Genomic DNA, 23,621 nt, shown 5'->3' with positions numbered 1-23,621 from the left:
CTTTTTGTTTTGCTGCCACGTCAGCTGTTTGTTTTCATTTTGTTTCTTTAGTTTAATAAATTAGTTTTCGTTCCTCTGATTATGAGTCTGCGTTCTGGGTTCGCTATCGTCTCCGCCGTTCCTGACACTGTTACATGCCGAGCACTCAGTCTGCTGCCTTGGGACATACTTCAACATAAATAGAAAGATTGAAACCTCTTTTTTTTTTTTTTTACTGGAAACACTAACTATTGCCAGCACAAAATACTTGGAGATAAACAGTGGTTAATGATGTTGCCTCACAGCAGGTTTACATGTTCTCCCTGTGCATGCATGGGTTTCCTCTAGGTACTGTGGTTTCTTCCCAGAGACCAGAAACATGCACGTTAGGTTAATTGGTAACTCTAAATTGTCCGTAGGTGTGAGTGAGATCATGAATTTTTCTTCATCTCTATGTCCTTGTGATGGACTGGAGACCTGTCCAGGGTGTCCCCTGCCTCTCACACAGTGACTGCTGGAGATAGACACCAGCTGCTTGGAAAGAAGAAGTGGGTAAACAAAATGGGTGGATGGACAATTATCATAATTAGGATTTTCATTTCTTTTGTACAATATTCTCTGGAAACAAAGACAGCATTCAAAACTTTTAGACAAAGGACTTTGGAGACTTCAAATGAAGACACTTAAAATATTTGGAGAAAAAAAAGGAATGCTGTTTGTATTTTTAAAGGAATATTTGGGCCTTTTTTAAAATTGGGTTTATGTGTAAAGGTTATAAGTTATCTTACCTGTCGTAGCTAGTTTTTTGAACACCCTCAGTTTGGAGGAATATAGTTTATGTGCAACAAGACTGATGAGCCAATGCCAATTTCAAACGTAGCCATGACCAAAGCATCTTTTAAAAGCTCCAAACTTCAAATGTTTTTTGTGGTTCATGGTAGTGTAATTTTACAAACCTTTTCATTGTTGTTAGTTTTTCAATACACAATTGTTCACATACAATTCTGTGATCAATAATAAGTGTCAATGGTAACAGCAGAGGCAACATATGGTACTTCCAAGGCATTCACAAGTCATACCAAACAGAAATTTATAATATTTCTTCCAAAAATAGTTTATTGCAAAATTGATGTAATGGTTGAAACAGTATAAATTTTAGCGCATCAATACAGTCCAAAAATATCTATTTCCAAAGTGGATGTTGTTGTCTTTATACAACTCCAATCTTAAAAATTTCACAAAGGTTTAAGAAAATTCTGTTACTCAAACCCTTTACATTTTCCCCATTTTCATGTTACACAGTTAATTTAGCAGAAATATTGTGAAACTCCTGCTGAATGTGACTCCTGGATGCCTCAGAAGTGCTACAGCTAGTTGCACCTGGTGCTGTTTACGCTTGTAAAGAACCACAGAAGTTCACACAGATAACTGCATTGTGAAACTGATGGTGCTGTAAAGGTTTCTAACAAAGGATTCGTATAAACCACTATCAGAGTTTAGAGACTGTAGCTGCTTTAACACAGCACCAATTCACTTTGGTCTAAGCCAGGGGTGTCAAACTCCATTCTTCGAGGGCCGCTCTCCTGCATGTTTTAGATGTGTTCTTGCTTTAAAACACCTGGTTTAAATGGATGACTTGTTGCCATGCTCCTGAAGAACTTGATGATTTGGTGAGGAGGTAATGAAACCATTTGAATCAGGTGTGTTGGAGCAGAAAAACCAAAAACTCCAAGGACAGCGGCCCTCGAGGCCTGGAGTTTGACACTCTTGGTCTAAGCTAGATCAGACTAGTCATTAGCTTGTCAATCTTGTCAGATGGAAACTCTATTTCTCCAAACTGAAATCAATCAAGAAGCTATCCACATCAAGTAAGATAATAAATATTTAAAACTTTTACACAGAAACCACTTCATTATGACTGAACTATTCTTGTAAAGTTTAACTTTATAGTCCTCATTTCATTCTAAAATTACGAGCTGCAGTACCAAACCAAAAAGAGGATAAAAAACCCTCATTGCACATAAAGAACAGAATTATGGAAGCAACTATCTTTTATAACATGCTGTTAAGCCTCCGAGGAAAACACCCTGCACAGTACTTTGGCTGTGATCCAACACATCCCAGATTTGTCAGATTTTCAAGGGTACACATTGAGAATATCAACTATGTACTTCCAGGTGTCCAGAGAGTCTTCGCCCAGACACTGTCAGGCCCTGCTTGCTTCCCTGTAAGAGAGACTGTATTGTGACCCCATACAGTGACTGGAGCTCCTGCCCATCAACATGCCAAGCAGGTGAGCTACAGTATACCTAAGTATGTTTTACAAGCTATCTTATGAACTAAATGTCTGTTGAAAAGGAACTTGTGTTGGAGCATACTAAAAATACTTGTGTTGTATGTTTCACAATCTTAAAAGTTATCTGCTTTGGATTTAATGCATACACATAGAAGCATCTGTACTTGTTTGTATCTCTTGTATGATCCCTGCACTACCCCTTGTCTGTTTGAAACATGATCAATGCTGTACGGCATTTCAAATCATCAATATTTTATAAGTTATCCTCTAAAACAATTGTATAATGATGTTTATTCTAAAAATAGAATTGAAGGTATACATCTTTTATAGGATATGTAGTAGTAATTTTCTTTCATTTCTAAATGATGTGTTAAAAGGTAATCTGACCTTCACCTAATGACCAAAGAACATCCTTGATATGTAAAACAAAATCCACACAAAATCATTTCTATTTTCTTGACACCCTGATATGTAGAGTCTCAGGATTGAAATATGTTCTACTTTCATTTTTAACATGATTTTGTGCCTGATGATGATGATTAAGTGAATTTATTAACCAATTAAACACAGGTGGTAGATGGTTGTGGTGGAGGGGTGAAGGGTTAATAAAAATAGGAATAGGAAAAAAATAGGAAATCAAACTGAAGGAAAAAAATAAAACAAGAAGTTGTTAAAGTTTGTTGAGTTAGTTAAATGCAAAAAATAACAGTAAACTAAATACAACAACAACAAAAAAACAAGTTTAAAGGTTGACCTTTCTTAAACACTTAAAATGTAATGAATTATTGTGAAGCATTATAAACTTTTGTTTTGTCCGTGGCTCTCTCCAGGGAGCAACACTAAGAGGAAGCAATACAGAAAACGAATCATCATCCAGTTACCGGCCAATGGGGGACAGGACTGTCCTGAAATAATGACTCAGGAAAGAGATTGCGAAGCACAATCAGTCTGTCATGGATACAGGTAACCTCTCCTGCTGAGCATACTTGCTCCAGAGTGACATTGTATTTACCATCAACTATGTATATAATGCTACATCACAACACTAATTTTAGACACCTAAGAGTAGTGTCAACGTCTGCCTCTCAGACTGTTTCACAGGAGAAACACCAGATGGCTAAAGCCTCCATACTGCAATAAAAGTTAAATGCTGTGCTAGGATCATATTTATTTCTGAAATGTTTAGTTTATGTTAGTTTGTTATCAGTTTATTATGTCTTAGTTTGGTTTTCCTCAGTTTATCTTTAGTATGACTTACTGTGACTTGTTTTAGATAAGTTTAGTTTAGCTCTTAATATCCTAGTTTCCTAGCTTAGTTTTTCATCGTTTTATGTTTCTTTTGCTCACTTATTTTATTTAGATTATCTTAGCTCAGTGGTTCCCAAAGTGTGGGGCGAGCCCCCTGCAAGAAGCGGTACTGATGAAAAAAAAACAGTGCCTGACTAACCATAATGGACAGGTTTTTGACGGGGGCAGGTTTTTAACCCCATTTTGCACAGAGGCATTTTTCAATGTATTGATGATAGCAAAGATGAATATTGTTACAAATAAAAAAAGAAAAGAAATATGTTTAAAATAACACTGACATCAAAGAATACTCTTCTACACTAAAGAACTAAAAAAAAAACAGTAACACAAAAGTGTTTCACTGTAAAGATGGTTTGTAGTTTGTTTTGTTGCAACCTGAAGTGTGAAATAAACTTCAATGGAGTTTGAAAACAAAATGTGTTTATGTCTGGTTGAACGATGTGTGAGCCCAGTTGATTTTTTTCTTTTTGGGGAGGCGGAGGGGGGTATTGTAATCCATAGGGGGGCCCAGAAGAAAATCTTTGGGAACCACTGTCTTAGCTCATGTTTTAGTTAAGTTTAGTTTAGCTTTTTATATTATTGTGTGTTTCATAATTTTTGTTTTCATGTTGTAAAGCACTTTAAACTGCCTTGTTGTTTATAATACTTGACTTGACTTGACACATAATGGTCTATGCCACACACACACAAACTAAACAAATGGTGCAAAAGTGTAGAGATTTAAGATTAGCTAATGTAGCATTCTTTCACACGGGTATGTTGTTTTTTGTGAAAGAGTTGCTTTATGAACTAATATAAAACAGGCCCTCGTTTGGCAAGCCATTAGCATAGACTGGATGAAGATTTCTGTCTTTTTCTCCATACTCTGTGCTCTATGACTGATGTCACAACTTATAAGGTACTAACCTTTGATAACTATTTTACAGAACATCCTTTCCAAAATGACCAAACTATATCTTTTGGACTATAAAGCTTGAGGCTAAGCTGTATAGGCTAATGCTAAAGTGTTGTCTATCAATTTTGTTAAATCGAACCAGAAACCTAATACTTTCTAGGTGTAATAATACTCTTAGGCTGCCTTGGAGTCAGATCAAAGGTCAAGGGATAGAGTGATTACAGTCATTTCCATCTCCCTGATGTGTAGTCTTGTGAAGAGTGATAAGACTACAGCTTAGAAACATAATATTAATTCAGCATACAATGTTGTCATTGTGTAATATCAAATTTGTCTCTAGTTCTTATTATCTCTGATTCTTGTCTATCCTCCCTGGCAGATGGAAAACACACAAATGGAGAAGATGTCAGCTTGTTCCATGGTCTGTCCGTCAGGACACTCCTGGCGCTCAAGAGACTTGTGGACCGGGCCTGCAGTTTCGAGGTGAGGACACCCATAAACACTGATTATTATAGCATTAATCTCTCGTTTTCCCTTCACATTGAGATAGTTTCAATTTGAAAAGAAAACGAGTACAACCGACAGCCATCAGGCAGGAGAATTTGATTGAGCTGCTCTAAGATGTGGTTCAGGTACACTGAAATAAATGAATCACTTTGAGGCCTTAATTTTAAGGTACAGCAGCTTTAAAACTCATGCTTTCTGTGGAGCTGACAGGACAGGTTTTAGCATCCAGAGTGTTAAATTTTTCAGAAAACAGCTTTGAACTGTTTGAGGTTTTATTAGAAGGAAATGGTTATAAGACAAGCTTAGACAAAAAGATCAGAAATGTAAAGATATTATGAGACAAACTCCACAAAATGTTTGGTCTTTTAAAAATGTTTCACAAGAATCAAAAATGCTACATGGCAATCATATCATTGTTCATCAGACATTCATACATGCCAGTCTTAGTTAAAAACTTCTTACAATGGTAAATTATACACATCAGTGTGAAACACTGTAGTATAGAGATTGGTACAGATGTATATGTGTATCACTGTGGCAAGAAAATTAGAAGAATTTGCTGTCAGACAATTGTCACTGTTTTACTTTTTAATACAAATTTAAAAAAATGAAACTCAAAACTACACGTGACTGAGACTACTTGGAGCTCATGCACTTGGTAAAACCTACAAGTACATCTAACAGTCAGTAGCAACGAAAATGCGTGATTAAAAGTTTTCAATACAAAGCCTTCGTACGTACATACAAAAAACATCCTGTACTGTAATATGTTTTGATGAATGTTACCTGATTGCATGAAGACAGTTGACTTTTTATCCGTGGAAGCTCAAACTCCCAGAGAAGAGACCATTATTGGATGTCAGTGATGAACATCCTGCTACTCCATCTTTGGAGGCTATTATCTCTAAGTACCATTACCTGGATGTAACAGTATACTCGAAACTAGAGCGAAAGTTCAATATTAGCCTTTTGCGTTTCACCCACTCTCTCAATTCAATATTATAAAAGCCATCTCTCTTTCGAACGTTGCCCATGGATATTGGCGTGAGTTAAAAAATTGTGGGTTTAACAGGCAAATGAATAAAACAACCACAACTTTAAATGTAATAATATAATCTATGTTTTTCTACATGTGGGTCAGCTGGAGGTTTTATTTAGGTTGTTTAAATATCCATTGTTGCAATGTGCAAAATTCAGTTACAAGTAGTTTGTCCATGGCAAACTGCTGGATCAGCTTTTAACGTCATAATTACCACATGCAGCTTATTACTATAAGATGGGTGTTTATGTTGTGATGTTGTCTGTATTAGGATTGTGTATGGTGGAAAATGAAAGTCCCTTTGTTAGACATCAAGTATTTAACCTTGTTAACGTGTCCATTTGATATATTTCTCATTGATTCTAAGGCTGAGAACTGCAGCTCTGACTGTGCAGAGCAAGCACAGGCCAACATTTAAAGTTGGTCTCTTACTCTTTGCATTAAGCACTGATGCACTACTCTCACCCCTTAATCATATTACTGAATTACACTTTCATCATCAAGAGTTTCACACACACTGCTAAAACAAAACTAAAAGCCAGTCAGATATTTAAATCCTTTTCACTTTTATCAGATGCCTTTGATAAAATTGACAACCTATTTCTTATATTTATTGGTTCTAATCACTGTCAATTTCCACGATCAACATCAGTTTAATATGTTGCAGTTATAGTTAAAATGATATACTTGGTTCAACATTTGTAATCGTTATACTAGATCTTAAAATAAGGTGAACACAGTTCAAACGAACAGCCACATGTCAATATTTATTTTGCAAATTAGCCAATATCCGGTGGCAATATGTTAAAAATAAGCCCATTCTTACTTTTTTCTTCAAAATTAAAAAGATGAAAAGCAGCAAGGTGCTGTTTAATAATAAACATTGGATCATCAGCAAAAGTGAGCACTTCCATTAAAACAGCAGTTTTGACAGTTTGCTGCTCTGAAGTATCGAGGTGTGTGCTTACACAATACCAAGGAGCAAAGATGTCAGCATTGAACTTAGAGAAGCAACTGTTGAAGCCCATCTTTATGAGAAGGGTGGCAGATTCAGTTATCAATCTACAGAAAGAAGAATAATTCAAAACATTCAAGACAGTCTACAATCTCCGCGGGAATGGATGTTCAAATGTGTTCACCCCAAGGTCAGACTGAGCAATGTAACTAATAAAACAAAAGCTACATCTTAGACTCTTCAGGCCTCAGGTAGTGTAATAATGGTTAAAACTGATGACAGTACAATTAAAACAAGTCATACTTCTTTGGAAGGGCTGCTGGTTAAAAAGGTTTTTCTTTCTAAAAGTAAAATGGTAGCATCACATTAGGGCAACAACAATAACAAAAACAAACAAACAAACAAACAAAAAAAACCCACCTAATTCCTACTGTCAAGCACAGTGGTGGAGGGCTGATGGTTTGGAGTCATTGAGTCGACTTTGAACTCCTCAATAGACCAAAGGATTCTGGAGTCAAATGTGAGGACATCTGTCTGACAGTGGAAGCTTGGACCAAACAGGGTCATTCAGATGAGCAATAATTCCAAGCACAGCAGCAAATTTACAACAAAATGGCTAAATATAAATAAATGCATAAATAAAGCATGTGCAAACTTTACTGCAAATGGAATGCTGTGTTAGACCTTTTAGAAAGTTGTTTTTAAATGGCTGTTTTTATATTTTTGAGTAATTCAGAAAAGACTCGAGGGCAGTGGTGCCTGATCCTGGTCCTGGAGGGCCACTATCCTGCATGTTTTAGATGTTTCCCTGCTTTTCAGCAGGTCTTCAAGTTCTATCGAAGCCTGTTAATCACCCATTCTTTTAAATCAGGTCTGTCAAAGCAGAGAAACACATAAACCATACAGGATAGTAGCCTTGCAAGACCAGGATTGGACACCACTGCTCTAGGGGCTTATTAACTGCTGAAATAGGTTGATGGACAGAACATATTCTTAACGACTGAATACATCCATTCATCCAATGTCTATACCTGCTTAATCCTGTTTAGTGTTGGGGTGCCGGTCTTCAGCTGTCATTGAGCATGAGCTAGGGTACACCCTGGACATGTTACTATTACATCACAGCTGAAGACATATATGACATATATTTAGTTAATATTATTCTAAAAATGAATAGCCTTTAACTTAGCAAAACTCTTCTTCTTTCATTCCCGTAGCTGTTTCATGCCGAAAGCAGGATGGTGGGCAAGCAGACGTTGAAGCCTGTCTTAAGTTTTCTAGTCCCATGCCACCGCTCACCCAGCTGTGCCAAGTACCCTGTCAGGAAGACTGTCAACTCAGTAACTGGTCCAAGTTTTCTTCCTGCACAGCTGACTGTGTAGGTGTCAGGACTCGTAAGAGGGTACTAGTAGGTCAGTAAAACAATTCAAGACTACATCAGTTATTAAAGGTTGTTCAAGTTAAAGCTCTTGGGTTTGTGAAGTTGATTAAAAATATTTCATTCCTCCTGTTAATTTTAGCCTGCTGTTTTTTTTTTAATTCCCAGGAAAAAGTAAAAAGCGTGACCAGTGTAAAAACACCCAGATGTATCCCCTGAGTGAGACCCAGTATTGCCCCTGTAATAAATACAATGCCCAGCCTGTAGGTAACTGGTCGGACTGTATCTTACCTGAGGGCAGCCGCATGGAGGGCCAACTTGGCATGAAAGTCCAAGGTGACATCAAGGAGTGCGGCCAAGGATATCGCTACCAGGCCATGGTGTGCTATGATCAGGACAACCGCATAGTAGAAACTTCTCGCTGTAACAGTCATGGTAGGTATCTTTCTCAAAGAGCCCCCTAGCTCTCTGACGTTAAAGATTTTAGAATCAGTCAGGTGAGGGAATTTCAAACTGTAATCTTGACAAAGTAGAAGGGTTTCTGGATTGGGAGAAATGCTGTAGGTCTCAAGCTTTTGGACTCATTTGGGATGAAATGCATTTTGCCTGGAAAGTTGACCAGCCAGATAGTTTACAGCACTCTTCTATCTGTAGCTCTTTCACACTATGGTTCATTGAGATGTCTGCAAAGTTGAGCACTTATTTAGATGCCTTTGGCTCATCATGCTTAAACCAATCAAATTGGCTAAATCCTGCAACACTGTGTGCTTACACACATGGTGTAAACATTCTAGTTCCAGAAGAGTTCCTGCAGCATTGTTGGTTAGAGTGGAGCACTGTACAGGCCTCTTGCCTTCCTTCCTCTTCACATATTCTCCAACTTGCCTCTGGGACGGTTCCCATTGTTGGCTTAAGCCAATGTCTCATCACTGGGCTGCGACTGTTGGAGACTAGTTAGAGACTCAAAATTGTGATAAACATGCAGATTTTCAGTTACAGTCCTATTAAATTTGTACTTGTATGTGCTGGGAGTTTGCATAGATGACAGTTGTTGAAGAAATTGTCACTCATCTGCCTTCTTGCAAAGGTTGTGCAGCAGCGGCACAACAGTTATGCATGACAATCGAGAAATCTGGCTGGCAGAACAAGATGGGATCCACATGCGATGAATATTTTGGACCAATAAAAATTCATGTTGATTAGTTTATTATGAATGCATCCAGTTACTACTGTACTTGTTACTACTGTAACGAACATGTTTTATAAAGTATAAAACTTGAACATCTTGTACCACAAAACCTCAACAAACAAAAATTCCAAATGAAAATGTACAACAGTTTGTTTCAGAAACACTTTGATGCACATTTTATTTTGAAGGTACAAGCAATGTATACTATGGGTAGTTAAACAGTCAAACATGTAAGTTTTCATAAAGTGGCAAAAGAAAAGAAGCTGTACCACTCTAGAATTAGGGAAACAAAACCAAAGGTTTAAGATGTCTGCAGTGACACAAACTATTTTATGAAAATAATTGTTTTGAGAACTTTTTTGAACATGTTAAAATTCACACAAGACAAGACTGCTCTGCAACCCTCACGAGGAAACCGAGAACTCCCACAAATGTTTTTTAAGACATTTTGAAAACTACACTGCCAATACAAAAGTCGCAACTCAGTGAGATGGCTTTAGCAGTGTAAGAGGAAACAATCTGCATCAGAACATCTTGTGGCATTGGGCAGCATGATGGATTAGTGGTTAGCACTGTTGCCTCACAGCAAGAATGTGCTGGGTTCAAACCCTGTGTTGGACTTGGGGGTCTTTCTGTATGGAGTTTGTGTGGGTTTTCTCCAGGCACTCTGGTTTCCTTCCATAGTCTAAAAGCATGCATGTTAGGCTGCCTTCAAGTCTAGGCTTCCCTTGAAAAATGGGATTTACCTGGTTAAAAAAATCTGGCATCAAACCTTGATGAGCTATTTTTGATTTTGACTTGGTTATTGCATTTGAAATAATAAGAATCTTTTTTTTCCTTGTGTGATGTGACAGCATTGATCCAGTGACATGCTTGTAACAGTACTGACATAGTTTTATGTGGCTGATTAAAGGGTACATTGAGGAAGCTTGCATCATCCCTTGCCCATCTGACTGCAAACTGAGCGAGTGGTCCAACTGGTCGCGCTGCAGTAAGTCATGTGGTAGTGGGGTCAAAGTTCGTTCTAAGTGGCTCAGAGAAAAGCCCTACAATGGTGGAAGGCCGTGTCCTAAACTGGACCATGTGAACCAGGTGAAATGTCATTTATGTTTGAGAAAATTTTAAAATGATTTGCTGCATTTAGTCATACAGTAACCTCATTTTTCTGTTTTGTCCCATTTTTCTTTTGTGGTGAATGAATTCCACCAACAGGCTCAGGTGAGTAATTGAATTTTTAAGTCAGTGAATACTGTAATGCACTAGTAATAAGTTAAAAACTACACTATTGTAACTAGTGTTTTTAACTTAGAAGTGACCTATTTGGTTCAGTATTTGTGTACTGAATTGAGTAACTTGAGAATTACTTGAAAATTGTTTTATAAATGCCAAAGAGGAAATTGAACATTAATAAAATGAATAACTAAAAACTTGTTGGAAACATCCCTACTCATGGGTCTACATTCACAATTGGATAAACTGTAGATTTCCTGCTGGAGTTTAAAGATATAACTGTGGTATTTTTGCGTCAGGTCTACGAGGTGGTGCCTTGCGTCAGTGACTGTGGACAGTATGTCTGGGTGGCAGAGCCCTGGAGTGTGTGGAAAGTTAGTAATGTGGATCTGAGAAACAACTGTGGTGAAGGTGTGCAGACCCGGAAAATCAGGTGAGATGAGCCCAATTGTTTTTTAGAGTTTGTGACTATTTTTAGAAACTAAGATTTTACGCTGTGTTTGCACCTCTCACCGTGCTTAAATTGTGTTTTTAGTGAAAAAAGCTAAGACTTTCAAAAACAATCTCCGAAGTAAAGATTTTTTTAAAATTCTGTTTATATCGGATACATGCAGACATGAGACACAGAGTTTTTGTAGTATCAACCTATTTTGCACATGCACACTGTCGCTTTGTGCCCCAGAAACTAAAACAACACTGGAGCTGTTTTTTTCTGGATTTGTCTTGTTTTTTCCTGATCCTGTCAACCATTAAACTTTGAGCTGAAACTGTTTGTAACTGAGAGAAAACTGTAAACTCCATGAAAGAAAAAAAAACATTTTGAGGAGAATCTTTTAATCATGGCTAAACTACGAATGGTCTTTATTGTCTTTATTTATATTGTCATTGTGGGTATTTCAGTGGGGTTTTTGGAACGTGTAGACAAAGGTAAAATAGTAAACAGAGAAAAAAAAACATAAATGCAAAAAAATATCTAGAGTAGTGTAGACAAAGCCTAAATCTAACAATCTAGTTTTGTAAAACTTGCTTTTGCTACAACAAATTGAAAGGCAATTTTTTATAGTAAAGAAAACTAATTTGTGTTATAATCCCAAAGCCTTTAAATGTCCTAAAAGTAATGTGGTAGAGAGCTAAAGCTTAGAATGAGGGATTTGATTTTACAGGAGCTGCCTCTTGTTTTGTTTGCTGTTCCTACTATTTAACATTATGACATGATGAATATGGTTGAAAATACTGTCACTGATGCCAAAATGTTGTTGAAATGAACTGTTGCTTAAATCCCTGTGTGAGCAGGTGTATGCTCAACACTATAGACGGGCCCTCTGAGCAGGTGGATGACTACCTGTGTGACCCAGAAGAGATGCCTTTAGGGGCTCGAAACAGCCACCTGCCCTGTCCCGAGGACTGTGTGTTATCAGACTGGGGAGCCTGGAGCCCATGTCCCCTGGTAAGAAAGACTTAACTCCCACTTTATGTACCTCTTTTACTTTTGTTTATTAAATACTTAGTTGTTTGGGAGTTTTATTTTTGTGTACAGTACAGAGTGAACAATGAAATAATGGCGGCTCATCATTTCTAACCTTTGTGGTGGTGCTTTACAGCAAAACCAAAGTTTCTACCCAACTGTGCATCTTCAGTCATTATATTTACCTTTTTATTCATATTCATTTATATAATTTAAAAAATTCAATGAAAATAAAATGAAAATATTGTTACTCATAGTTTTTCCATTTCATTAAAATGGATACTAAACATTACAAGATTTTTATAGAAATTTAAATGTCAGGATGAGAAACCTTTTTAAGAACACTACACATTTGTTTTACATTATCAGTAAAACTTCAGTGTCTACAGCTCAGGCATACTTCACAGGAGGAACATCATTCAAAGTTTATTTCGGTCACCGAAAGTTGGACCTTATATGTCTCATCTGGCATTATGATAGCTTTAATGGTTATTACACAATCACAGTTTGAGTTTTAGGATTTTTTAAGATTTTACCCAAGAATGTTCAACTTAGGTTACATTCACTCAGCAGGCAAATGTGCCCCAAATCTGAATCCTTTTTTCCCCCATATGTGATGCATAGCTGATGTTTTATGACAGTCTGAGCATCACAAATTCAAATTTTTCACGTTAGGACTCTTTTCTTTGCTTCTCAGCCATGTAGTGAGAACAGGACACACGAGAGGGTTGCTTATCCAATCCGAAAACCAGGAAAAGAGAAGACGTGTCCTCCAACCACAGAGGCAGAACCATGCAAGCTCAACAGGAACTGCTTTCACTATTCGTACAACATCACAGGTTGGTTAAAAAAAAAGCTTGGTCACATACGGTACAATGAAAAGAACATGGTTGGAGTTACACTGATTGTACATGTCAATGCAGACTGGAGCACCTGTCAGCTCAGTGACAGAGCAGTGTGTGGAAATGGCATCAAGACCCGCATGCTCGACTGTGTGCGTAGTGATGGGAAATCTGTCGATCTCAGCTTTTGCAAAGAGGTAAAATGTTTGCTGGCTAGTGTATCAATCAGAATTAAGGAGGGTCCCTTTACCACAGCCTCAGTTGTTGCAGTGACATTATTAAACTGCATCTGTACTGTCTAGTTTGGTGGAAAGAATGTGGTCACTGAACAATAATCTGACAAGACTCATTTTGTGCTCCACCTCAATTTAAGGTAATGCTACGGTTGTACGGACTGCTTTATTCATGCATTGTAGAGCAGTAACCATCCAACTAGGCTTGTAAAGTTAATGAAAAGTTTGTAATAAAGTATAATCACTTTAGAATCCCCAGTACCAGGTCATGAGTGATTGTTCTTCCTGATGTATGGTATTTTAACTGATGAGTAGAACCAGAAAAGTTACAATTGGTGCCTGAACGGTGACCAGTTCCAACCGTTTAGGTTGTACATGAATAAAACAGAGTCCATACAACCTGTAACATTACTTTGAGTTGAGGTGGAGCAAAACATGAGTCCAGTTAGCATCTACGTTGTTCAGTTAGCACTTCCTGTCCAGGCTGTGTTAAGGGGACGCTTTACAATTATGACTTTTCTAAACTGTTTCAAATCATTTTAAATGAGTTATTAAAACCCAGACATGTTCCTCTGCAGCTGGGTCTCGAGAGGAAGTGGCAGATGAATGCTTCCTGTGTTGTGGAATGTCCCATCAACTGTCAGCTGTCTGAATGGTCGACTTGGTCTGAGTGCACTCACACCTGTGGCCTGGCAGGTATGTTTCTACAATAACTCTATGGACCAGAGTTTGAAATCTCCACATCCTGTGGTTTTTACTTAGGAAGATATCTTTAATGTAATTTAATAAGGTGAGATGTCCTGTAAGAATTCTGGTGGCAGCAGCAATATGAGCTGGTTGCAATGACCACTTCTACAAATGGGCAGTTTTTATTTGTTTCATAATGTTGTAAACATGATAAGCACAGTATTTTAGCTTTAGTTTTCATATTTACTTAGGAAACATTAGACAACTCCTGATTCCTTGTTAGTATTTGGCACTACTACTTTATTATTTGTGGGAATAGATAGAATTACATTTTTTCAGAACAATGTTATAATAATGCACACTATTTTGATGATTGCAGAGGTCAATACAACAATTCTCAAGATGACCAGTGAACACAACAGGCTAACTTTTATGGCTAATATTTCTTTCAATATAAGGAGAAATCAGACATCCTTTATGATGTGAGAAATTGTATTATAGCCCTCAACCAACCTAGAAAGGGATCATTATGACCTTGAATGTAATATTATCAGATCTGGTCATTGATTCGTGGTCCATTATGGGAGTGTGCATGGGGGCTCAGGGAGCACTCAGCACTGCACAACTCCATGAGCAACAAGAGCAAATAGGAAACCAATGCAGGCTTTATTTGGCAATCTTAATCTGTCCCCAGGCGAGAATGTGCTTTCTTTTTTTTTGCCTTTAACGAAAAGACTGAGGGAATGCCAAAGGCAGATGGGGCTCCCCCACGCTCCATCCTCTGTTTATTTTTATCTGTAGGCTTCTTGTGAAGACATACCTCCCCAGAAGGATTAATGTCTGTACCAGAGCCATGAGCAGTAAACAGCTTAATTTGTTATTTTAAAAGAATAAACATACCCAGATATAACAAGCTTCAGTATTCTATCATGACATACCACCCCCCACCCCCACCCAAAAAAGTGTTTTTCTATATAAACAAAGTCTCTTTGTTCATAGATAATCATGGCATTGTGCCATCCCCAGACAAACCCTGGTAATTGCTGCTGGCACAAACCATTTACCTAACAATATCTTCGTATTTCACAGATTTTCCCAGAATCTCAATTTTTTTTAAATATATGAGCTATTCCTATAAGTTTAGAATCTTCTTTAGCTTCAGTGAAAACAAGAGTTTAGTTTTTCACGTCCCTTTTCACATCTGCAGATTTCCAGATGTCTTGTTGATCTGAGGTTCTGATCTTAACAAAATTCAGATTTCATATTACATTCAATTATTTTTGTGTTTTTTTTCCTATCTGCTCTTCTCCAGGTAAACTGTGGAGGACACGAACAGTGATCCAGTCTCCTCAAGGTGATGGGAGGCCCTGTCCATCCCAGATGAAACAATGGAAGCCCTGTCTGGTGAAGCCGTGTTACAGCTGGAGATATAGTGCCTGGTCTGAGTGCAAGTCAGAGGTTAGATTTTTGTTTATCAGCTGCATTCACTTCAAACTGTTCAATAATGTTTATATGAAAAATATCTGTAAAATAAAGCCAAAGGAGAAGCTTAAAGTCTTCACATGTTAACACAAATTCAAAGAAGCACTAATAAAAATGAGTCATTGTTCACAAATTATAGATTTCAGACTTATTATTATTAATAATAATATAATAATTTATTCCATCTGGTGGCTTCTAAGCAGCACACTGTTAGGTAATCACACAAATGAAGCAGACATAAACTCTTTTCGTTCTTTGTATCAGTAAAGCCCCTGGCACACTGTTCCTTATTTTGCCATGTATGCTGGTGTATCCAGAAACACCTAATATTGTGTCCAAACATGAAGTAATAAAGCCCTTTTTGTGCAATGTCACACCACATAATATAGAAAGTCATCATTTTTTTTCTCGAAAACTACTGGTCATAGTAAGAGCAAAGTGACTGGGTTGTTTTTACTTTTTGGATCAAGTTCAGTGAGGAGGAGTGATGCCAACTGTGTATAAATCATCAACCTTAACTAGATGGACAAAGCATCTACATTTCCTCCCATTGTCCAAAGTTTAGGCTAAAATATCTTGGTTGGGTGCTGCCATGTTATAGTTTTGGAGCCAGAGTCTGTGCAGATGGGATGCGGGGCTGTAAACCCTGCCTACTCCCTATTATTAATATTATTATTATTATTATTTTATTATTACTATTATTTTAGGCTTCACATAATTAATTACTACCAAATGTTTTTGAAAAGTTTATATTTAGAAATACAGCAGAAAGGTAAGAACTACATGAATCAAAAAGTCAACACCTGTATTTTTTTTGTTTTACATAGACGTAAGGGGATAGTCCAGTCGACTTTGAAGTGATGTTCTTGTCAAATGGTTATCTATAGTTAGCACCTTATCAGCAGTGACATCAGTAATAGATCACAAAGGCAAATGTTTTCATCCATGCTAGACTAATGGCTAACCAGTGCCAGTTTTTCCATCATTTTTAAGACTTTTATAACATCTCTTCTTCTTCAAAATGTTATGAAAGAACACCACAGTAGTTAATAAGAAACTTCTGTACTTTTGCATAACACCATTTATTTAGTTTGTTGGAGTTTTCTCAACTAAACAACATCTGTGTTACTACACTTATGTGTGTGAGCTGAGCAGAGACTATATGTCAGTGGTGCTGAGGCTGCTAAATGTATCAATCTGCTTGATCATCAAATCTGGTCAGTCCAAATTATCAGTGGAGTCATACATTTATCAGCCTCAACACCATTGATGTATATCTATGCTCTGCAAATATACAATCATCATTAGGACAGACATTCACCTGGATAAAGGTTTTTGCCTCTTAATCTAAACTCTGTCCTTTATGACTGATGTCACGGCTGATAAAGTACAAACTGTTGATAACTATCTGACATAACATCACTTCAAAGTTGACTGGACTATCCCTTTAATCATCTTCTGTTTGGCATGCAAGGTGGTGGGCAAAATGCATTGTGAGTTTTAATATGATGAAGACAAAAACACTGAAAGATGTTAGAATTCTCATATTGTGCAAAGTAAAAACTTCATGATAAAAAATTAATACATGAGTTAAAACATTCACTTTCATTTTTTTCTTTAAATATATTTTTTGTTTTTTTTCTCCCACCAGGGGGCAAAGTGTGGAGAAGGTATGCGCTTCAGAAACGTGTCCTGCTTTGTGTCAGACGGTTCGGGTCAGCAGGACAGCAGTGTGGTTGATGATGAGCTGTGCGGAGATCTGGAACTTTCAGTGGACGGAGACAAACAAATTATTCTCCAGGAACCCTGTACTGTTCCCTGTCCAGGTGGGTTAATCAAACACTGTAGCACTTTTAATATTCTTGACAGAACTGAGTTAACTGTGACTACAGTTATCAGAACAGCTCTTGAAATCACTCTGTCATGGTGTGCAAAATACATATGTTGGGCTAAGTTTTTTAGAAGTGCAGGTATGACTGTATATTGTGAAATGAACACTAATGGTATGAAATACAAAGAAACCACAATATGTCAGTGGTATAACCCATATTTTGAATTGATATGAGTCAGGAGATCTGGGGCGGAAACCCTGAGTACCCAGGTCTAACCACAGAGATAGTTTCAGTCATGCTGTGAAGGAGGAAACATCACCCAGCAGCATGAAAAGATGCAGGTGAAGGGTTTTTTTTGTAATACCTCGACCACAACAATCCTTTTTCCTTCCTCGCCCAGGCCAGACTATGATGAGAACAAGTGCTTCTTGCTTTGTGTTGCAAAGGTGAATGAAGGATGGCTGAGCGTGGTGCAGTATTATTAAGGTGTGGAGAGCAGGAATTGGTCGTTGCAGTGGCACCACAAGAGCACTGCAATAATTTACTTGTAGCGCTGCAAATGCTGTGTGGGTATGTTATGGTTGCAGCCTAGACAAATGAGGTTGGTGTGGTTAGTCCTGCTTCAGATTCTTGATGACCAAGCCACGCTAGTCATCACCACGCCCACGCTCCACCCAACACCCCGATAAACTGCCATTGCATTGTACCACCATCACCTCCCTATGGATGTTTAATGCATGCTTAAAACCCTTGTGGGCCTTTACCTGAAGACCTCGCAAAGACAATCCCTGTTCTGGCAGATTTAGAAATTAGGAAGAATAAGGAATTTGATGATTTTTATATAATGATCTATTTCATTATCACTCATTAAATCTTGACTCAGTGTTAGTGTCGGCTGTGTTCTGTTATTAGATTATTGTTGTGTTGCTTTTTGTTCTCTGCTCCCTGAGTTCAGTTCAGACTAGAAGAGAGGGAGATTGAATCTAAAAACCTAACCAAAAACACTTACTGTAATAATTTGAGATTTAACATTTAAAACAGTAAGACAACATTTTTACAGATTTGCAGAGAAACAGCATATCAGACAGTTTATTGTGTTTAATTGTCAGAGTTCTTGAGGCTCTGACGAGCTCATGCAGCAAGCACCGCTGATTCAATCTGGAAAAGGGGACAAAGTAAGAAGCTTTTGTAGAGATGGTAATGGTTGATGAAAGTTTGTGTGTGTACCTCAGTCAAAGGGACCACGAGATTAAAGAAGATTCAATCAAATCTGCATCATTCTCACTAGAAGCAAAAACCAGTAGCAAACTGGCACCAAATTGGGACTGGTCTGTCCCAAAAGTAATAAAAACCTCAGGATAAAAATGAACTGTTTCTGTTTTTGATCCATGGATTCATACAGTGCCAAGTTACAAGAAAAGTCTTTCACAGAAATTAGTGAAATTTAAATCCAGCTGGAAACAGTCCAATGCTGTAACGTTTTAGTTGCTGAACTCTCTGTCTGCCTTACAGGAGAATGCTACTTGACAGACTGGACCGTCTGGAGTCCGTGCCAGTTAAGCTGCGTGAGTGGGAATGACCTGGGTTTTGGCTCAGTCCAGGTCCGCTCCAGAGCTGTGGTGGCCCAGGATCCAGAAAACCTGCTAGAGTGTCCAGAACAAGAGCTGGAGGCAAAGCCATGCACAGGTCAGTTTGGAAATAAGTGTTGCAATTGCGATGTAGAAATCAAATGCAAACACTGATTACAGCTATTATTTAAAGAAATAGTTCAGCCATTTTGAAGTGAGTTTCTGTGCTATAAAAGTTATAAAGAATTATTATCTTTTTTGTTGTAGATAGCTGTTTGAATGACCTTAGTTTAAAGAATTAGAGTTTAACCCTGACAGAACTGATGAGCTAACGACTAGTCTGAACACACTTTAGACCAAAATGCATTGCTGTTGTATTAAAACATAAGTAGATATAAAGATTTAAATAATACTAGTAATCTGCCTTGGAAACCAGTTCATTCAGATCATACTGACAAAGATAGATAGATAGATAGATAGATAGATAGATAGATAGATAGATAGATAGATAGATAGATAGATTAAATGAACTGAAACCATCTGACCATGCACCTGAAGGTGGCCAGTGTTTTGAATACAAGTGGAGGACTGGACCATGGAGAGGCTCATCCCGTCATGTCTGGTGCCAACGTTCAGATGGGCTGAATGTCACAGGTGAGCATCATGTATCAAACTCCTGTCTCTATATGTTGTATATTAATAGTGTGTTAAATGCTGTATTTATTTCTCATATGCTACCAAAGGGCATATAGGTAATATTAGAGAAGCTTGTGTTGCTGCAGCTGTTTCACTCTTGCTGTTCTCTACTACTGATGACTCCGTAAAAAACAAGCACTCATGATTCTCCAGTGTCTCTGGTTTCTTAGGCAAGACGCTCAATCCCATATTGACCTTAATGTTCTTACTATTTATGACTGTGGTGAAAAAAGGGCTGCATCTGCTTGAATAAAAGAGGTGCTGTATCGGTGTTTGTGTGAATGAAAACCTGATTGAAAAAGAGCTTTGGGAAGCCTTGATAAGGTGTTCAGAAAGCCCTGAGAGGCATTACCTCTGTACTCCAGATGGTGAGCCTGCCTGTGGCTGCCTTAACTGGCACTTAGAATTTTTCCCCTTACGAGCAGTAACATTTCTTCATGAATATTCATCCCAGCTCTGATCTTGAGCATGACACCTAATAAATATGCAACAATTCTGATAGATTACCATGCTCTTGCATGCATATTTTTTGCTGAGTGTCTGCTGGTTGGATCAGTGTCTGCAGCACCTTGCCTAGTAAATCCCCAGGGAGTATGCACAGCAGACTATTTAGCAATACTTTCTTGTCCGTTTAATCTGTGTAGGAATGATAAATTCAGCCTTTGTTGCAAACATGAATGAATGAGATAGAAAGAATAGGCTTGTGTTCTATAGTAATTAGCATATGGCATACTCGTTTTCTTTTGTTCATGTCTTTATTTTCTACACATAGTTAAAAATTAAAGCTTTTCCTTAAGCTATGAGAATTTTCCTAAAACAGCTAAAAGGTCATGGAGCTTGTTTCAGTGTGATTAGATACAATTGCATTCTGGGTCAAGAATTTGTGTAATTGGGCTTTAATAGTGAGCCAGTAACTTAAGGTTGAATCCTACTGGGTTGTGACTGTTGGTGACCAGTTGTCGACTCAAACTTGCCTCAGTTTTGCAAGAAAATACACAAATTTTCCATTGCAGTCTCACTGAATTCTGAGTGTTTGCAACCAAGTAACCAGTGAGCCAGTCTTTAGCTCAAAAACTGTATTTTTGGCAGTGAAGATTAGTTTTTGGATCATTTCAGCGAACATCATACCCGTCTTAGCTCACTTTGTACCCATCTTGGCAGCTGCCTCCACATTTATAATTTAATCTACTGGAGTACATATTTGAAATAAAGATAGGCAGATTTGGAGCAGCTTTTTGTTAATTATTATTCATCATTGGCATGATTTTTAGTCAGTTAAGTAGACTGCTGGCACTTTATTTCAGCAGTTGTTTATTCCAGAACAGGAATTTAGGTTTAACCTTTGACCTTTTGCTCCACAGGTGGATGCCTGACAGCAGCCAAGCCAATGGTTGACCGATCCTGTGACCCACCTTGTACCAAACCATGGTCTCTGTGCACAGAGGTGAGTGTTGGATGGAATCATTAAATGTTTTTACATAATAAGATCCAGTTTATCAAGTCTGCCCCAACTACTCTTGTAGCACAAATCAGACAAAAGGGGTCACATTATACTCCTAGTTTCAGAGCTAAGTTATCTCCAGAACATTTCACGTAGGAGCAATAAATTTAGCGTTAGTCTTTGGAGTATGTGATGGACGATGCTCTCTCTGCACTGTCTGAAAAAAACAAGATATCCACCTTCAGCAAATTAAAGGCAGTGTAGCAGTTACTGATGGTGTCAGGTATTAGGTAGCATAACTCTGTTTTGTAGTACAGTGCCTTAACTGTATGTATTTGTACCTGGTAACTTCCTCAGTTCTAGCACTTATTGATAAATGTGGAGAGTGCCTTGAATCTCTCATCAGCTGGGTCTTTGCTGCCTTTATTCCACTGCTGAGGTATCTCAGCTCACATTTAATTTATTTCAAAAGAGAATGGTAAAGCTCCACATTTTTAGAAAGCCTGAAATAACAAGTGAAAAGTTCAGCACTGTGAAATATACTCTGTGACATTATTTCACTTTTTTCTATTTCTTTGTATTATGTTTTTTATTTATTTATTTATTTATTTTTACCTGAACTGACAGTGGTTTAGGATGGTCTTCAAAGAATAAGAATGCACAACTTTTCAAGATTAGGTATATTGGTTTGGAACCTGCCAAGGTAAAGAATTCAGGTGATAGCAGCACAATCAATTAATCTACATTTATTTATAGAGCCCTTTACAACAGCCAAAAGGTGCACAAATTGCTTTACAATACAAAAGCTAAAAACAATCAAAAAAACAATACAAAAATACAAAAATGTCAGAGTGCCAGTAGGTGTTAAAAGCCTGTTTGAATAAAAAGGTTTTAAGATTACATTTAAAAAGGGTCAGATCATTGATAAAGGCTAAGTCATGAGGTAGTTGGTTCCACAGTCTGGGTGCAGTGATCGAAAGAGGCCCAGTCACCCCAACATTTGTATTTGGACATAGGGACAAACAGCAAAGATGTATTAGTTGATCTTAAGGTCCTCTCATACTCAAGGAAAGCTACTAGATCAGCTAAATCATGTGGGGCAAGACCAATAAAAGCTTTAAAAGTGAACAATAAAGGTTTAAAATCAATTCTAAAATGAACTCAAAGCCAGGGGAGAGAAAATAAAACGAGTGTGATATGCTCCTGTCTGGGAGTGTTGGTTAAGAGTTGGGCTTTTGTATAAGCTGAAGTTTTCTGATAGAGGACTGAGAGATTCAAACATGCAAAGCATTGCAGTAATCAAGCCTTGAGCTGATAAACACATGAATGACCTTTTTCAGGTCAAGACGACTTAAAAAAGGTTTTACCTTGGTTAACCCTCATGTGGCCTTCTGGTCAAACTGACCCAAAGTTACAAGGTCTTCTCTACCTCTCTCTATCTCACTCTCTTTTGAGGATTTCAGGAGGCTTAAAAGACGTAACTGATAAAAGTTGGCCTTGACTATAGAAGGTATATGTTTATCAAACTTAAAATCCTTGTCAAAAGTCACCAGCAAGTTTTTAGCTGTGGGTCTGAACTTTGATGTCAGAGCACCAAAATGACAATTGACTCCCATTAGGATCCCTTTCGCACTGATTGATCACCCTATTATGTGCTCCATGACCTACACGACCTGCTAGGATGTGGCTGACTCACATCAAATTAAAAAAAAAAACTTTCTTCAGTGTGAAAGCATTCGTACACACCAAAATGTTTTTCTTTTGCTATTCTCTTCTTCCTTGAGATGCTCTCTTACACCCTCACTACGCTCTATATATCAGCAGCACATTCCCACAACGATCCTACTGTACACCAATGATTGAAGAATAACCCGTGCCCCATCCTGGCACATAAATCCCGACCTTGTTAGTCTGAAGCTACAGTATGAGCTTAAAAGTATGTCATGTCAATATTACTTTGCTCCCACGCTTATCACATCTGCACAAGGTTGTTTTCATGGCCTCATCATGATCACAGTTGAAGCAAAGCCGTAAGGCTGGTGGGGTCAGTCCTGCTTCAAATTCTGGATAACCAGTCATCCAACCAATCTTTATTTATAAAGCGCCTTTCATACCAGAAATTGGAACACAGTTTTTTACATCAGGTTAAAACAGAAGAAAACATAAAAAAGAAGCATCAAACACACATAGAAAAACATACAAATGTATGTGTTTTTGTGTGTGTGTTTGATGCTTCAATACAGTGATAATTATGTTACAGTAAAAGTCAAACTAATAGTACAATAAAACTAAGTTAGGTGTGCAGTGAATTTGTGAATAAATAATGAAAAGCCACACTGACCAGATAGGTCTTGAGTTTGAACACTGTCAGCTGATCTCAGGTCTATTCCACAGATGAGAACCATAATAAGAAAATGACCCCTCGTTGTGCGTTTTAGTTCTTACTTTAGGCCTAATCAGAAGACCTTTTTCACGAGACCTGAGGACTCATAAAGTAAAAGCTGTCATGATCAGATGATACAGAAAAGAACCCATAGCGCAGACTCATGGCCAGAGAAATAAACTAATTTATTAAATAAAGAAAAACAAAACAAAAGCT

At 37.7% G+C, this 23,621-nt stretch overlaps 1 protein-coding gene across 2 annotated transcripts in view; it reads left to right on the top strand.

The window, feature by feature from the left end:
• The window catches only part of thsd7aa (thrombospondin, type I, domain containing 7Aa), a 119,724-nt gene that overhangs the window by 87,392 nt on the left and 8,711 nt on the right, over window positions 1-23,621 (top strand). For both annotated transcript variants that reach the window (XM_017430699.3, XM_037975817.1), the window contains exons 9-25: window positions 2,157-2,272; window positions 3,106-3,238; window positions 4,858-4,961; window positions 8,197-8,391; window positions 8,526-8,792; window positions 10,460-10,638; window positions 10,759-10,764; window positions 11,076-11,209; window positions 12,070-12,223; window positions 12,939-13,080; window positions 13,165-13,280; window positions 13,895-14,012; window positions 15,316-15,461; window positions 17,137-17,311; window positions 18,830-19,003; window positions 19,444-19,539; window positions 20,943-21,025. In XM_017430699.3, the coding sequence (XP_017286188.1) occupies window positions 2,157-2,272; window positions 3,106-3,238; window positions 4,858-4,961; window positions 8,197-8,391; window positions 8,526-8,792; window positions 10,460-10,638; window positions 10,759-10,764; window positions 11,076-11,209; window positions 12,070-12,223; window positions 12,939-13,080; window positions 13,165-13,280; window positions 13,895-14,012; window positions 15,316-15,461; window positions 17,137-17,311; window positions 18,830-19,003; window positions 19,444-19,539; window positions 20,943-21,025 (2,338 nt within the window). The remainder of the gene's footprint in view (window positions 1-2,156; window positions 2,273-3,105; window positions 3,239-4,857; window positions 4,962-8,196; window positions 8,392-8,525; window positions 8,793-10,459; window positions 10,639-10,758; window positions 10,765-11,075; window positions 11,210-12,069; window positions 12,224-12,938; window positions 13,081-13,164; window positions 13,281-13,894; window positions 14,013-15,315; window positions 15,462-17,136; window positions 17,312-18,829; window positions 19,004-19,443; window positions 19,540-20,942; window positions 21,026-23,621) is intronic.

This window comes from Kryptolebias marmoratus, linkage group LG5 (genome assembly GCF_001649575.2).
Source record: "Kryptolebias marmoratus isolate JLee-2015 linkage group LG5, ASM164957v2, whole genome shotgun sequence".
Lineage (NCBI taxonomy): Eukaryota > Metazoa > Chordata > Actinopteri > Cyprinodontiformes > Rivulidae > Kryptolebias > Kryptolebias marmoratus.
Note: the sequence above shows the minus strand (reverse complement) of the source record. Positions and strands in the feature narration are given on the sequence as shown.